This window comes from Oryza glaberrima, chromosome 4 (assembly GCF_000147395.1).
Source record: "Oryza glaberrima chromosome 4, OglaRS2, whole genome shotgun sequence".
Classification (NCBI taxonomy): Eukaryota; Viridiplantae; Streptophyta; class Magnoliopsida; order Poales; family Poaceae; genus Oryza; species Oryza glaberrima.
In genome coordinates, this window is record NC_068329.1 from 4,391,231 (window position 1) to 4,408,776 (window position 17,546).

The 17,546-nt window shown below is 40.6% G+C and overlaps 1 protein-coding gene across 1 annotated transcript; it reads right to left on the bottom strand.

The window, feature by feature from the left end:
* Positions 1-1,084: 1,084 nt before the first annotated feature.
* On the bottom strand, positions 1,085-12,653 carry LOC127770066 (putative disease resistance protein RGA3). Its single transcript, XM_052295735.1, has 5 exons — positions 12,586-12,653; positions 10,532-11,530; positions 2,093-4,241; positions 1,775-1,918; positions 1,085-1,506 (listed from the first exon to the last, which is right to left on the bottom strand). The coding sequence occupies exons 2-4, from the start codon at positions 11,516-11,518 to the stop codon at positions 1,806-1,808; spliced, it is 3,249 nt and encodes a 1,082-aa protein (XP_052151695.1). The 5' UTR covers positions 11,519-11,530; positions 12,586-12,653; the 3' UTR covers positions 1,085-1,506; positions 1,775-1,805.
* Positions 12,654-17,546: the final 4,893 nt, after the last annotated feature.

The following is a 17,546-nucleotide window of genomic DNA, read 5'->3' on the forward strand; positions in this document are numbered from 1 at the left end:
ACCTTTGAATAATCAATCTATGCTCTAAATTATCGTCCTTCTTTCATAAATCAAATCATCTTTATTTTTCCAAGCCCTACTATAAAAATGATTTTCATGGGCTCTCCTTTTCACAGGAGGCCTGAATTTCTGGTAACATGCGAATATGGATGAGACCACCAGCCCACGAGAATCCTAACGGGCGAACGATCGCCCCACGCGATCGGTGGCGATCAATTTCCCTTCCCACCTAGTTTCTTTTTTTTGTCACCGTATTATTTTCTTCTTTTAGTATGTTTATACACATAAAGTTTACACATATAAAGTTTATCCATCTAAAGTTTGTAGAGCAAATGTTTATAAATCAAAGTTTATATACCAAATTCAAATTCAAATTTGGATTCAAATATTATATATATATATATATATACAATATTTCTATACATAAAGTTTATGCATGTATTATTTTCCTTTAGTAAGTTTATACACCTAAAGTTTACACATCTAAAGTTTATCCACCTAAATTTTGTAGAGCGAATGTTTATAAGTCAAAAGTTTATATATCCGATTCAAATTCAATTTTGGATTCAAATATTTATATGTAGAATATTTCTATACATAAAATTTATGCGTGCAAAGTTTACGGTATAAAGTCTATGCACATGAATGAGAGTATTAGATTTTTTTTCTATTTTTTTTACTAACTTTGTTTTTTTTTAAATTTACACCCTAATGGGAGTATGATGAAAGGAGAGAAGGGAGAGGAGTATAGTGGGGAGGGGCGGGTTGATCGCTGGGAGCAGTATACTCATCCGGTAGTTGGATAAAAAATTTGAAGCAAAATAAAATCAGTGAAAAACCTGCTAAAATTCATCTTACGCAAAATCTACTTTTTAGAGAAGAGTATTTTTTACCCGTCTCTACATCCAACTGGATATATACGACCCCACAATCTAAAATTCGCTCCAATCGAGATTTCAACCAGATCACTACAACCACTAGGCTACATGCCCTTTCGTATTCTACGCAAAATCTAAATTTATGCTTTGACAATTGGTTGCATGCATGCATGATGATGTACAAGTTGAATGTAAAACGTCTCCATTATTATAAAAAGAGGTAACTGAAAACAAACCTAAACTTCAGATACTAGGGGAAATGACATTCCCCCACATCATTCATCAAGTTCAACTCAAACACCATCCAATACAATCTTAGGAGCATTCACACAAGGATCAAATACAATCTCCATGCCATAATGAAAACAATTAGAGAAACCCAAACGTCACACACTGAAACAAAAGAAAGAAATTGTCATTGCTCCACACATGTCAATTGAACATCTCCATTGTTGACTGCTTCAACGAGTATCTTGCCGGAATAGCCACTGGTTCCCATGCCTCCATTTGAAGCAAAAATCAAAAGGCTAGGAGCCACAAGGAACACATGAATCCTCTTTTCTAGATTTAGTTCAAATCATACTGAGGTATTGGTGAGTGATGAGTCCCGTCCCGTCCTTCATCTCACCTGACATAAAGCAGCCAATGTTAGTTAAGAAATATGGAACACAGTTGTCTGCTTCTGTCAGAAATTACATATGAGTGTTGAAAAGGCTGTATATGATCTCCAATAGAGTAAAGATCAGGAATGCTATTTCGGCTTGTCAATGTCTAAATATTGCATACTGTGGAACCAAAGGATCAAAATTCTCAACTGTAAATTTTCTTGTGGTCTAATGTTTTCAAAATTTTACTCTTTCTGTTCTAAAAGAAGTTGTAATTCTGACAACGGTTACCTGGTAACCTGGTGCACAATAGTGGAGGTGATTAGGTTTCGTGCGTAGATTGCTCGGAAGTTGGAAGTTCAGAACCAGTAGCCTGTGGGTTGTGATTATCTTCTTGCTCTGACGAGCCTGCTGCTTCATCGATGTCTTCCGTGTCTTCAAAATAAAACAGAGTAAGTTATAATTAAAATGCCATTACACTGCTGGGTAACCAAATTATTTTTCATGTCTTTGTAACTCTGTAAGTACTATTGAGAGGGAACACTTTCACCTCAAAATATAAAGAGGGAACATGTATATATCAGCAAAATAACAAGCAAAACACTGTACCTGTAGAGTTTGAAGAGGCGGCATAGTCGCCTAGATGCATCTTAAAGCTATCTGTTTCTTTTGTATAAAATACATGCAATCTCTTGTTATCATCAAACCCATCTGCATAGGCTTCTATGTATCCGATATGGCTGATCTTCTCCCACTCCAGTGCAGCATATCGTTTAGATATCATTTTGAGAAGCTTTAACGTACAGTCGATCTTCAGGTGCCTTAGTTTTAAACTTTTCAAATACTCTGGGAGTGTGCTCATCTCGTAATCTTTCAGTTCCATGCTTGAAAGTGCCTCCACCCCTTCCAATACCTTCAATTTGGGACATTTTGAGATCCTGAGCATATGCATGTTTGGAAGATACGCAATCTTCTCTAAATTGGAGATGGAGTGCAGATAAAGCTCAACAATCGAGCAAAATTTGTCCACCAAGCGCAGCTCCTTAATGTTCTGTATTGTCATTACTCTCAAACCCTTTGCTTGGCAGTTAAGACCAGGAGGAAGATGGCTTAGTCTGCATCTACTGATCCGCAGGTTTTGTAGGTCTCGCATTGCTTCCAGTTGCCCTTCCCAATCCCACTCTTTCCATCCCACCAAACCGTGGAAAACTAGCTTGATCAACTTGGGGAACGGCGTGGAGACAGCCATGGAACGATTGTATTTATCAATGAGGGTACAGGTACTCCTGTCATCCTCATCAGTATCGTCATCCAAGGTGCACGGGACGAATAACTCTTCGCCAATGCGCCTGATACACCGTGCATGTTGAACACACAAAGATTCCAAATTGGGGAGCTGACCAAGACTGTATGGAAGTTCTTTGCACGACGGGAGGTTCTCAAGCTTGAGCATCCTCAAGTTCTCAAGGGTTGGCGACATCAACCAATTTGGGAGCCGGAATCCAAAATAGCCTGTGATTGTTAGGTGTTCTACTGATGGCGAAGGACACAGGTTGTCGAACACCTCCTGGCTCTGTATCTCGTCGCCTTCACTGGTATTGCAACGCAGCCTCAGGGATGTCAAATGTGTCTTATCAGAAAGCTTCGCACCTGTGAAGGAACAACTTGAAGAGATTTTCTGCAGACCTTGTACCGCGAGATGCATAAGCTTGGATAGAAGCCCTATCTCTTCAAGATTGCACTTTCCAGTGTCATCAGTATTTGCAGGAAACCCCTTCAGAGTCACCAAATTGTTGAGCTTGCCGAAATCTTTGGGTACTTCCTTCACCTCGGTGTCAGAAATGTCAAGGAAACGTAGCTTCTGCAGATTCACAATGCTCCCAGGAAGCTGCTTCAACATTTTACATCCATGAACACAGATGTACTGCAAGCATTTCATCTTGCCAATGTAATGAGGTAATGCAGGTACATCTGTGTTACTTAGATCCAAGTATTTCAAGAGTTTGAGGTGGTGCAGCGAGCCAGGCAAGTTTGAAATTTTTGCGTTATTCACATGTAGTATCCGTAGGCATTCAAGAGAACTGAAAGAATCGCTAGGCTTAGGAATGATGCCTCCAGTTGATACCAGTGCTCTTAATGACTTGTGTTTCTGTATATCACTGTATTCCACCTCTTTGTTTGATACATATAGTCGATGAAACTTTGGTGTTGAATCACTTGTATTTTCCCCTTCATCACGCAGCAAAGTTTCATCTTTTGCCAAGTATTGAGCAAATGACCGGAATACAGTGTGCATTGCACAGCAGCATTCATCAAAGTTCCCATCAATTGGTTCTAGTAGATTCCTCGCAACTAATTCCATGTAGTACTCTTGTCCCAAAGCTTCTGGTAACTTTGAACTTCCATCACTGGGAATAAATCCTTCAGCAATCCACATCTGGAAAAGCTTATCACATGTAATGGTTTGACCTTCAGGAAAGATAGAGCAGTACAGAAAGCATTGCTTCAAATGTAGAGGTAAATCATTGAAGCTTAAGTAGATTGACCTATTAAGTTCTTCAGGTAATCCTTCTTTTAACCATTTTTTATTTTTTAACATATGTTCCCAGTTATCCTGTGTTTTTTTTTGCTGCAATTCACCAGCCAATACTTTGATGGCAAGGGGTAAACCATCACACTTCTCCAAAATCTTATTTCCAATTACTTGCAGTCTATCAACCTCTTGTTCCTCGCGTTCATCTTCCTTATTTGATATTATCTGCAATAATTTAAACATCAGAGATATGTCTAATTAAGGCCCTATATGTATTTCATAACAGTACCTGTTTCATTGTCTAATATATAGTCCTACAGGGAGCACGGGATGGTCAGCTGCTAAGTAATGAATTGCATAAGCTTATGGAAGTACCCAGGGGCAGCGAACGAGTAAGACAAGGGTGGTGTGGTGGCAACACTAACAGGATTGTAATGGAATTACTATGACAATTATAAGTTTCGATCTTGCAAAGAGCCAACAACAACGAATAAGAGAGATGGTGAGATGGGCAGACGAGAAGATGGGCCACAAAGCAGTAGGAAGGCGACGGTTGCCACGGGAGAGCACAATTAATTCGATGGGTGGCAAAGGAATAAGCTTGGTGGCAACGGTGGCTTCTTAAAAATTATAAAAGCGGGACCACAACTATCCAAGGGGGAGTGGAGGATACGGAATGCCAGATCGAAATACAAGCTAAATACGACAAGGCCGCAGCACAGGGTGATGCGGCATCACAAGAAGTGAATGCAAACCAACCCCCAAGGCAAGGCCAAGCTCCCTTAATGTGGAAGAAGCTTCGCACTGACAAGGGCAAGCCAGTGATGGCAATCGGAGAAGTCCAGAACCTTCAGAAAAAATTCAGTGGCAGACAAGGGGGCGAACAAGGTCTACCACTAAGGAAAAAAAATATCCGAAAGACAAAGCATTACTTGTACAATGGTAAATCGTCCCGCATAACAAAGCAATACCGAAATATCCAGCATCAAGACCAATCCCAGGCGCCTAAGGCGAACGCCCCAGCAAGCGAAGAAGCTGACAAGCCATTGCAGATTGAAGTGGCGGCAAATGGGCAACGAAGGGTCATACAAATAATTACGTTGGGGAATCCTGATGGCCACGTGTCGAAGCGCTAAAAGAAGGAAAACTTCTAAGTGATTCAGCACATCTCTGTGGCTTCGATGGGAGACGAGGGGCCACAATACTGGGCGTCGGAAATCTCTTTCGGCCTGCCAGATGTTGAAGGAGTAAGTTTCCTCCATCAAGATGTCCTCGTCATATGGGCCGTAATAGCTAGATGCGAAGTGTGCTGCATACTGGTCAACGTGGGAAGCTTTGCGGATATAATCTTCACCGACGCCTACAAGAAAATGGGCTTGCCCACATTGGCCCTTTCGCAAGCCACTGCCCCTCTCTAGGGTTTTGGTGAGGATCCGTACAAGCCTTGGGCCAAGTAGAACTTCGGTTATCTTTCGGCCCTGAAAACAAGAAGCATGAAGAGCTAATCATGTTCGACATAGTGGACATCACACACCACTACAATACGATTTTCGGCTAGGTCACACTCGACAGGTTTGAAACGGTCACTCATCACAACTTCCTCAAGTTCAAGTTACCCGGTCCCGTGGAGACCATCGTAATCAAGGGGCTACAGGCTTCAGATAATTATGGAAAGCATCATGGCCATCAGGGGGGTGAGGTTAACATGGTACAAGCCCAAAGCGGTGATGGACATCATTTAATGCCGAAACCATCACCAGACGACATGGTGAACAAGGTATTTACTCGATGCAAATCACCCAAACAAAACAACCTCCATCGGCGGAGATGTGGGCAAAGAAGAGACACGGAGCATCATGCAGGTACTCATGAGGAACCGAAACATCTTTGCTTGGGGCCCCGATGAGGTAGGCGGTGTCTCCCCCGATCTCATCGTCCACCACCGCCTAATGCGAAGCCAAGAGAGCAGAAGCTTCGTAAGATATTCATGGATCGCCATGAGGCCGCCAAGGTGGAGGTCCTCAAGCTGCTCAAGGCCAAGGTGATACGCGAGATCGACCACCCGGAATGGCTAGCGAACCTAATCCTGGTCAAGAAGTCGAATGGCAAGTAGCGAATGTGCGTAGACTTCACCGACCTGAACAAAGCCTGCTCGAACTTTCCATTGTGACGGATAGACTAGTTGGTATCCTACTTCAATTACATAAAAATGGGGGGGTATTCTCTTGCTAGGATTCTAGACATGCGAATAATACAGAATCCAACAAATGCATTGATCTTTACATGGAATTCTATTAAGATATTATGTGAAAGTCGAATTTCTTCCACTCTCATTTGAGACTGCGAATACAAGGAGGTATTTTGTGTTTGGGAAAGACCGAAGAAAAAAGGATTTTGAATGCTCCTTTTCCTTTTTCCTTAGAAAAATAACTCAATCAAAATCCAGTTATCTACTCTATAAGAGCGAAACGCTTGTTATGCCTAATATACTTAGTTTAACCTGTATTTGTTTTAATTCTGTTATTTATCCGACTAGTTTTTTCTTCACCAAATTGCCTGAAGCTTATGCCATTTTCAACCCAATCATGGATTTTATGACTGTCATACCTGTACTCTTTTTTCTATTAGCCTTTGTTTAGCAAGCTGTTGTAAAATTTAACTTGTAATTTTTTTACCGCGTCTATCCAAAAGAAACTCTGTTGTTCCGTTTCTTGGACTAACCATCCCTTAGAGGGTATTATTAAAAGATCCTCGATTCCTAATGAAATCGATGTAGGCTTGATGGAAGCCCAACGTTTTTATTTAATCCAGTATACGGGATGCATATCCCATTCCGAAATGATCTATTAATTTGCAAATAAGTCGTTTCATAGTAGTTCCATCTATCTCTTTATTATCAAAGATCAGATTGGCATGTTCCGCCATAATAAGTACCCCTTTTTTGGCTGAGTATAATTCGACAATTGCTGAGTAAGATTGAGCCGAGTTTAAATAGATCTGGATATGGTCATGAGACTTGACAAATCGGGATTCCTCTATTCTATATATTTAGAAGATATAAAGGTATAATACAATAAATAAATACAAATATAGTATGTGGGTTGCGAGCTCATGAGCTTCCTTGATACCTACTTCGGATATATCCAAATATTCATGACACCTGAAAAGTAGGCGAAGACCGCGTTTATAACGACCTTCGGTACCTTCTATCACGTCAAGATGCCCATTGGCCTAACCTAGAAAAAATCAAAGCGATCCAGCAAATGCAATCGCCGAAGAGCGCACAAGACGTACAGAAGCTGACGTGGCTGAATGGCTGTGCTCAGTCGGTTCATGGCGAAGGCAGCCGAAACTTTGTGAGGGGCTGAAAAACTTTAGTTGGATGCCAGAATGCTGACTGTGTTTGACGAGCTAAATTAATATCTCTAGAAAGCATCGGTCTTGGTCAGTCCAAAAGCCGGGAGTGAACTGTTGTTGTACCTAGTAGCCTCGCTGGTGGCTGTTAGCGCAATGCTAGTGCAAGAAACCGAAAGCATGTAGAAATTGGTGTATGTTGTGTCCGAAGCATTGCAGGGGGCGTAGGCCAGGTACATGGAGATGGACAAACTGGCATACACCCTGGGGATGGCATTGTTCAAGTTACAACATTGTTTCCAAGCACACAAGATCATGGTACCTTCTCAATATCCCATTGGCGATGTACTCATGGGGAAGGAGATCATAGGGCGATCGAGCAAATGGGCGGCTGAACTATCCTTCTCCGACCTTCATTTCATTGCTAGAGCCACGATCAAGTCCTAGCTCTTGGCAGATTTCGTGGTTGAATGGACTCTGCCACACCAGAAACCGACCTAATCGAACAACACTGGACCATGTATTTCTGATGGATCTTGGTCACACAAGGGGGCGGGCGCAGCTGCGATTCTTGTATCACTGGTTGGTACGGCGATCCGGTGCGTCGCCCGATTCCAGTTCTCCACCACCACCAACACGATGGAGAATGTGGTAGTGCTAATAGTGGTGCGCAAGGTGAAGGCCTTAGGCGCCAGGAGAGTGCTAATCTGAACTAACTCTAAGTTGGTGGTGGAGCAAGTAGATAAGTCCTTTGTGGCGAAAAAAGATGGAATGAAAAAAATATTTGGACGCAAGATGTTCATGGGTGTGACTATCGAACACTACCCCGAGTGAAAAATGACACCGAAGCGAAGCGCCTATAGTTGAGAGCGGCAAGATATAGGCTGATCTCTGACAGTTATACAAGTCATGACTAACTCAGCCATTGGTTCAAATAGTATCCATGGCCGAAGGCGAAGAAATTGTGAAGGAGGTACAATAGGGGATGTGCGTGGATCATCGGTCGGTAAGAACAATTGCAACCAAGGTGCTTCGGCAAGGTGCTTACTAGCCAACGGTATTGCGCACTTGCATGGAACACGTCCAGTGGCACGGGCGAATGCAGATGGCTCCGCAATCCAACATGCAGTCGATTGCACCCGCGTGGCCCTGCTCCCGTTGATGGTTTGATATCATCAACCCGTTTCCAATAGCAAAGAACAGCTATTGCTTCGTCATTGTGGCAATTGAATACTTTTGCAGATGAATCGAAGCCGAACCTCTGGCCTCCATCACATCGGTGGCAGTTCAAAAGTTTGTATGGAAGAACTTTTCTCCATCGCCTAAAGATGAATGGGGTCAGGAAAGGAGGCCGAATAGAGTTTTCTCTATTTGGGTAGGACGGATTTTCAGTTGAGGGATACAATATAGACTTTCTATTCTTGAAAAGTTGGGCTGAGAGTGAGAGAGGGAGGGAAGCCGGGCTAAGGACCGCGTGCCGTTTAGGCCGACGCATTTTGGCTGAGGCTGGTACTGGGATGGCGAGATACACACACGTCCAAGGTGGCCTGGCCACGTGGCACGCCACATTAGCGTGGAATGGGGTCAGTTGACCCCGAGGATGATCGAGGCCGACTACATCCGACGAATAGCTCGGATTAGCCACGGAAGTGGTGGCGATGGGGAACCATGCACGACAGTTGCCGTGCGACATTTGGTTGCCAGTGGCGACCGTTCGGGCTGTGGTTTGATGGGGGGAAGAGGGTGAGTTGGGTGCGGGATGAGAGAGGAAGGGAATGGAAGAGGGAAGAGTGAGGGAGGTGGGTTCTACCTCGAAGGCGGTGGACTCTAGGTGTGGCGGCAATGGCGGATGGCGACAGTCCCAATTTGGGGAAAATGGCCTTGCCGGCGGTTGAGGCTTGGCAAGGGGTGAAAAAGGGTCTCAGGGAGGTTTGAGGCCCAACAACGGTGGTGGTTTGGAGGATTAGGGATGGGAATGGAAGAGTTGGTGCGGCGTAGGCAGAGCTCGAGGTCGAGCTTGGCTATGGTGGTCGTGGTGGAAGAGAAAGAGAGAAGAGGCTCAATCCTATTTTTATGTGACTAGCAGTGGAGGGAGACAAGGGACAGAGGCGGTGGAGCATAGGAAGGCGGCGGCGAGATGGGATGGATCAGCGCGAGCTTGCCATGGGGCCGTTGGCGCGGCGAGGACATAGGTACCAGTTACCCACATGGCATGCACATCCGACCACACATAGGAGGTGGGCCAGAATCATGATATATGTAATAATATAACACTCGGTTGCCAATGTTGCCTTGTAATTAAAGGCATGGTATAGCACTCCGATTAGGTATGCCTTGTACTAACTAAAGAAACTCGAGCCATGTCTAGATAGGTTCCCTAGTTGTAACCTTACCCATAACCTATATATATAAGGTGAGTAGGGAGCTCACCAATGGCATAATGACAATTAGATCAATAGATCAATACACCCGATAGATATAATCCACCAAAAAGGAAGTAGGGTATTACATTTTATCGAGAGAGCCTAAACCTGTCATCAACTTTTGAATCTTATGTGTAGCCCTCTTTTATTATTAGTGATATGGAACATTTGCACTATACTAGCAGCATTATCACAAGTGGTAGTATCTATACTCCTTTAAAGGGCACTAGTGGTGGTGGTAATGAATCTGCAACTTCCACTACCACCCCACCTATACTTTTCCAGTTTTTATAAATTAGCTCTCGATCTTTTCTGGTATTATTGAATAGTTCATTATTTGTTTCAAACCAGTGAATAACCGATATTTAAATAAGCAAACAAGTGATACTAACATATTCGATAAATATATATATATATATATATTATGTATTACATCTTATAGTATATATTTTCTTTTACCCATAGCAAAAGCATGGACATTTTGCTAGTAAAAAGATAGGAACCGTTAGATGAGGAGAGATAAAAAGGTCTAGAATAATTGTATTACCAATAACAACAATAGTAACAATTATCTTCTTGTTATACCCTAAAAAGAATGAAATGTAAGTTGCTTGTGAATAGATGCTCTTGCTTCAACGTATAGTAGAAATTTGTTGGGTGAGCACTTTCGTGGCATACACTGTGTAATTGCTAGTAATAAATAGGAATTAGGAAAGTTTGGACATATTATAAACTCACCTGATTTTTCATTAAGGACCATGAAACATCAGGCTTCAGTTTGTGAGGTCGGTAGATGTGTGTAGGTTTCATCATTGCAGCAACGTTTTCGTTTCTGGTTGTTACAATCACGCAACTGTACTGGCGATTACAGACGCGGAGTGGGCCTTGCAGCACGTCAGTCCATGGTTTTTCGCTCCATACATCATCCATTACCAATAGGACATCTTTATCACGAACTGCTTCTTGAAGCTTATACTCTAGATAAGACATGTCTGAAAATCGTCCATCGATACCCCTGCAGGAACTGATGGCTGCTCGCAAGAGATCAGGGCGAGTGAATTTTGCAGTAACATTTAGCCATATTGTGCAATCGACCCTACATTGGAGTCTTGAGTTGATTATGGTTGCAAGGAAGGTCTTGCCAATCCCAGCGGGCCCCACGATTGCAATGATCTTGATCTTGTCATCGTTTTTATCATAGATAATATCGATAATTGTTTTTGCGCTTTTCTCCATCTGATGATCTGGCACCATATCTGATGTATCCATGCTGGACAGGATCGTTGTATGATCAACTCGATCTTCGCCCCGCTGGAAATCTAGTCCGGAAGAGCTGGATGGAGTATACCGTTGGAGAAGAAGACTCATTTCACTGTTGAGCCGTGAGAATTCCTGTCTGAACTTCAACTTCCGTAGGTGGTCTAGATTGGGGAAGCAAGTCCAGCAGGCAGTGACCGGATCTTCTGTGTCCTCAATCTTGAGCAGCAACAGGGACAGGGCGTCGGAGGCATCATACAGGGCGCCCTTCATTTCCCTTACCAACGCCACCACAACCGTGTCTTTGCTGCCACTCGTGCGAGCAACGTAGTCCCGAATTTTGACGATCTTGCTCTCCAGCTCGATGACAAGATCATGGTACTTGGGCGGCATTGACAGTCTTTTGGCCTTGATCTGGGTGATCAGGTAGCAGAGGTCGGATGTGAAAGCTTCTACGACCATCGCCATGGCCTCTTCTGCCTGTAGTATACACGCATCAGCCGGAAGTCACATCGATCTCTCCATCTCCATCCCACACGAAAACATACACGTATTTTAAAATTTAACTTTAAATACATTTGACTATCAATTATTATAGTATAAAATAAATTGTATTAGTTGAAAATAATATCAAACAATTAGTATAGTACTCCATAAATTAAATTGTATTAGTTGAAAATAATATCATTGGATTTCTATTTTAATTTACTCTTAAATGGTTATTATTTTGTTGATGAGTTATAAGTTAATAAAGATTAGTTTTAAAGAGTTTAATCATGTTTTATACTCTCTCCATTTACTTTTGATAGTAATATTTCATCTTGGCATACAGACAAAAATAAGTAATTTGTACTTATCATCCATTTAAACATGCTACTAGTCATTCCTCATAAACAAGCGATTCATTAATATTTATATTTCTCGATGCCCATGTAGCCAATCTTTTGTGGAAGAATGAAGAGTCACGCATTAAATCCGAGAAAGTCATTAAGATGATAAGTTGTCGGATTGAAATATGTCTATCAAAAATAAATTTTTCAGATTTGGAAATATGACTATCAGATGGAGGGAGTATTATGGGATGTGGATGAAAGGGAGTACGAATAATGCACTTGAAAAAGCAATAAATCATTTTTTTTGCTTTCGGCATCATTCGCTAGCGAGGAACCATTAACCCATCCAAATACAAACGTTCCCCAATCCCCACCCTCAAAATCTAGATCTGAAAAAGCTACCTATGATTTGCCTTTAAAACCAGCCGAGGGTGACAGCATCAGTTCAACTATACTTCTTATTCGAAATATTATCCCAACGATGCTTGGTTGCATCAGAATGGCACTAGTTCATTCTAAATCTTGAATGGAAGGAAAGAAAGAACACCACAGCAAACTATTTACAAAAGATCTGTAGAATAATGATTATTGGTCCATACGCGAAAAAAACATCACAAGTCAGGGAAAAGAAAGCATCGACCTCAAACAACAAATGCGTTTTATAAACACAAGAAGATGATGAACTTGAGTTTTAGAGGTTACCTGCAGCCCTGGATAGATGCTTCTTGGTTTGCACAAGCCAGAGAGCAAGCCGAAAGGAGGGTGACATGTGAGAAGAGTAATATATCTAGACCCACTTCGCGAATATTATATATATATATAGCTAGACCCACTCCTGAAGTCCCGAGTCTCACCACTGTTCTCCTTTTTCGATTGGATGTACAGCTGCTCTCTGACTAGGAGTAATACGATATGCAACCCTCTGCTTTTATGAAGTCATTTTCCGTTATTGCCAATTCATTATAAATCAAAAGATATGATAAATAAAAAATTCCATTATAAACCAAAAGTTATTTCTATATTTGCGCGGAGTCGATAATATAACAAAATGTCGCTATAAAAATACAACTTTTCAAGACATCTAGGTTTATTTCCATCAACGGGCTATAACTAGTCACGCTGTCGTATTGAATATTGATTTTTCACCCTGCATGCGGAACTGCCTGGGCAATATTAAAAATCTTCAAGCACCCCACCATTCTATCTCCATCTCTCCCCTCTTATTCTCTTCTTTCCCAAGTAAGCACGAGCGAGAGATGAAGAAAAGGCACCATAGCTATGGAGGTCAGAAGAGCTTGAAGAGGATGAAATGGAGCTAGACGGGTCCTAGCGATAAGTCGGTGGTGGTAGAGGGCTACTTGATGACCGCCATTCCTTCCTGACGGCGAGAACCCCGAATCTGGCAGGGGCGAACGACCTTGTAGCCATTGGATCTAGCGGTGGAGGTCCTCGGCACCTGCCTCCCCTATCATCCGTGCATGCCGCCTCTCCCTCTCATCCATGTATCTCATCCTAGGCGCCAACAACCCTGACACCAAAGACCACCACCACATCCACCACTACTCTTCGATGGTGGGAACGGTGGATGTATCCATGGTAGACCTTGCACCATGGGTAGGGCTTTTTCAAGGTGATGGATACAATGACCACAGCGAAGGTTTTAGCAATGTCAACTATGTTGAGGATCTCGGTGCGACATCAACAACGAGGTTGACGGTGCAAAAATTTAGGAATTCTTGGGTGAAATTTTGGATATTTTTTGTGTGGATTACATAAAAGGATCTAACACTTTTGCGTGAAACTTTTTTGGATTTTTTGATACGAATGCAAATTTAGGGACATTTTTGTTCACAAAAATGTATACTACTGACGGGCTTCCTAATGAGACAGCATGTTAAAATGCATCTGCACAGATAGGCGCCCACATGTGGAAATCACGAAAACTGCTTCCCCGCCCGTAAAAACGCGCGGATGAGCTGTGGATGTGGAGCGCGTGCGGGGGCAGAGGAGAGGGTCCGCGACGATCTCAAGCGTTGGATTGGATGATTTTTATCTGTTGGATTTATTGAATGAAGTATGAAGGATGTAAAACCCAATTGATGAATTATAGGATGTATATGTGTTTTTTTTCAAATGATGCCTTACGTGTAATTAATGTTAACTAAGTACCTGGGAGTAATTTGAACAGTTTCTTCGGTGGATTACTATATTAGAGCAATTATATAATGCTTTTAGATATGTTGCCCCTAAAATTTTTACATAGTATTAGAAGATGAGATAAAGAGAGAAGTGAGAAAAGAGAAGACGAGATACCTCTCACAAAGGGGCAACCTACAAAAAACTAAAAAAGATGAAAGAAAGAGTGAATTGAACAAACAAATAAAATAAAATCATTAGAGTTAGTATTCTAGAGGTAGTGTAGATGTGATGTATTGTACATATCATTTTTTATCATATATAAATAAAATTAGATCTACGCACAGTGTGCTTAATTGAGATTCACTTCCCATTAACTCCTTTTGTTCTTGAGATCTGCGTATAATTGAGGCCCTGTTTAGTTCCCCGAACAGTAAAATTTTCACCCATCATATCAAATGTTTAGACACATATATTAAGAATTAAATATAGAGAAAAAACCAATTACACAGTTTGCGTGTAAATTATGAGACGAATCCTTTAAGTCTAATTGCGCCATGATTTGACAATATGGTGCTACAGTAAACATTTGCTAATGACGGATTAATTAGTCTTAAATTTGTCTTGCAGTTTCCAGGTGAAATTTATAATTTATTTTGTTATTAGACTATATTTTAATAGTTTGTGTATCCGATGTTACAATCAAACCTAAAAATTTGCCTACCTAAACAAGGCCTGAATATCAATACTCGCTTGTTCGCCATTAACCCGACAGGTTCTTGAGATCTATGTATACTTAAATATATCCGCCAGTGTGTCAATAACTCCATACATGTGCAGCTATAGCCAGCTTCAGCGTTGACGGATGTGTAGGAGTACACAAGAGGTTTCAGCTGTACTCTCTTATTCTAAAATAAGGGCATGTTTAGTTCTCAAGCAAAATTTTTTACGTTGTTATATTGAATATTTGGATACATACATACATAGAGTATTAAATTTAGATTAAAAAACCAATTATCCAGTTCGCCATGAAATTGCGAGACAAATCTTTTAAGCCTAATTACGCCATGATTTGATAATGTGGTGCTACAATAAATATTTACTAATGACGAATTAATTAGGATTAATAAATTTATCTCGTAGTTTCCTGGCAGAATCTGTAATTTATTTTGTTATTAGATTACGTTTAATATTTCAAATGTGTGTCCATATATCCGATGTAACACGTAGGAACAAAATATTTTACCAACTAAACATGCCCTAAACTAAGTTAAAACAAGATGTTATCTGGATATATAAGTTTAGTTTAGATTCGTTATACTATCTATCTGGTGTTCTATCATAGAGCCATTAACCCGACTGATTCTTGAGATCTACGTATACTTAAATATATCTGCCCGTGTGTCCATAACTCCATACATGTGCAGCTCTAGCCAGCTGCTTCAGCGTTGACGGATGAGTAGGAGTACACAAGTGATTTCAGCTGTACTCTCTTATCCTAAAATAAACTAGTTAAAACAAGATGTTATCTGGATATAAGTTTAGTTTAGATTCGTCATACTATCTATCTGGTGTTCTATTATATTCTATTATAGTTAAGTTTATTTTAGGTCGTCGGACGCGGTAAGTTCAAAAACCAACAGTTTATTTTTCTTACAATTATTGTCGGTTGTGCCGCTAGCTGTGATATTGATTATCATTATCGGTCTTCCCTTTAATACGACAATAAAAAAGTTAAATTATTACATAAGTAAGAGCAAATTAAACAGTTGACTCCAAACTAGTATATACGAAAGTTAGCTATTGCATCATCTACATACAGATTTATATGCATTTTTTTTATTTTATCCTCTCCTTCCAATGTTGTTCACCATTTTTCCTGTCCATTCGTTCTCACAAGAAAGCAACCAAGCGAGTTGCTTGGGAGGCTGTTGTTGGCAACTTTTTTCTTTGGAAGAAGACAATCACGATCGGAACACCTAAACATTTTGCGGTGGTATGGAGTCGCTAACCATCCCAATCAAGTAAAAGCTAGATCAAGATGGGTTTTGATAGATTAAACCGGTTAGAGGAGCCAATTTAGGTAGAACAAGCGATAAACACCCGTCTCATAGGCGAACAGAAGGTTTAAGGGACAAACCTATGAAGAGATTTCGCACTCTCACGGCGAAGGCGGACGATTTACGGTGCAAATCGACGAATATTCCTCACCAAGATATTGCCTTTTTTATTCCTATAGTAAGGTTGATTATGTGGAGTTTGGTAGGGATCAAAATGAGGCATACTTGTATTCACATTTATCACTAAGTCAAAAATCTAGACTAAAGCAGATAACAAATCATACTTGAGATCAAGATCGTGCAAAGTGTGTGGAATGTGCGAATGGAATGAATATGACTAATCCTTTTGTATACCTCTTTTTCCAATTTTGAAAGCTTTTGAGAGAGAGACTTTTTGGCTAACTTTTTTTTTCAAGAATATTCTTGAGAGTGTTCATACTCATAATGAGCATAAATTATTTTTCTCTCTTTTTCTTTTTTAGCCACTCTCCTCTTTTTATTTTGCTTTTGGAAAAAGAGGCATAAATAATGTGGAGTATTTATTTGGTGGATGACATATGAGATGGATAAAATGGATGCTAGCTTCCAGTGTAGAAGTTTAGCATATGGGTGCATATGTGGTTGTATGATCTTGGGCATAAAGTATGAAAAGCATCTACACAAGTCATAAAATTTGAAAAAGTTCAATGGAAATACAAGCAACCAAAATGTAAATGTAAATGGTTTGAACAATGTAGACATATTTTTGGCTCTTATAGGATTTCATATCAAATGAGGAACTTTCAAAGTTTATTATTTTGAAAAAATAAATCATCCGGAATTTAAGTCAAACTTAGCCAACAAGCTTATAGTAACTTTAGTTTAATGTCTCATATCTCACAACAACCTAGACTTAGATCATGCAATGTGCAACTCATATCTCTCAGGTTCCTAGATAATGTTTAGCTTTCCTTACTTAAAACTTGAGAGAGTATTTAACTATGAACCAATACATAAGAGATACAAAACAGATCAACTATTCATCATTTCAACATGGAGAACTAGATTGTCTTACCTAGCATAATAAGATCTAACCTATATTTTTGGTATTTTCTATTTTGCAAATTTTTATGTTGTTTTCAAGGTTATAAATGCAATGTAGAAAGGAAATATGCAATGTGATACATTTTACTTTAGTGAGAGACATCTCCCCCAAGCTTGCTTCTTCTTTTTCAGGTCCCTTGATAGGGATTGAACCCCTGGGAGTAGGGGTGAAACGGTCATGGAAATTCCCGTTTGACCGGGCATCATTTCTGTTTAAGTGGTACCGTTTCCGACCGTAACATTTTTGGCTATTTTTAAATTTTGGTTTTTCTAATTTCTTTTTGCATCGTATTAATGTCGATACTGAGTAGACTAAAAGTTAAATATGGTCAATTACCGGCCAATCGAGCATCGTTTCTGAAGAGATGCTACCGGTTCCGACCG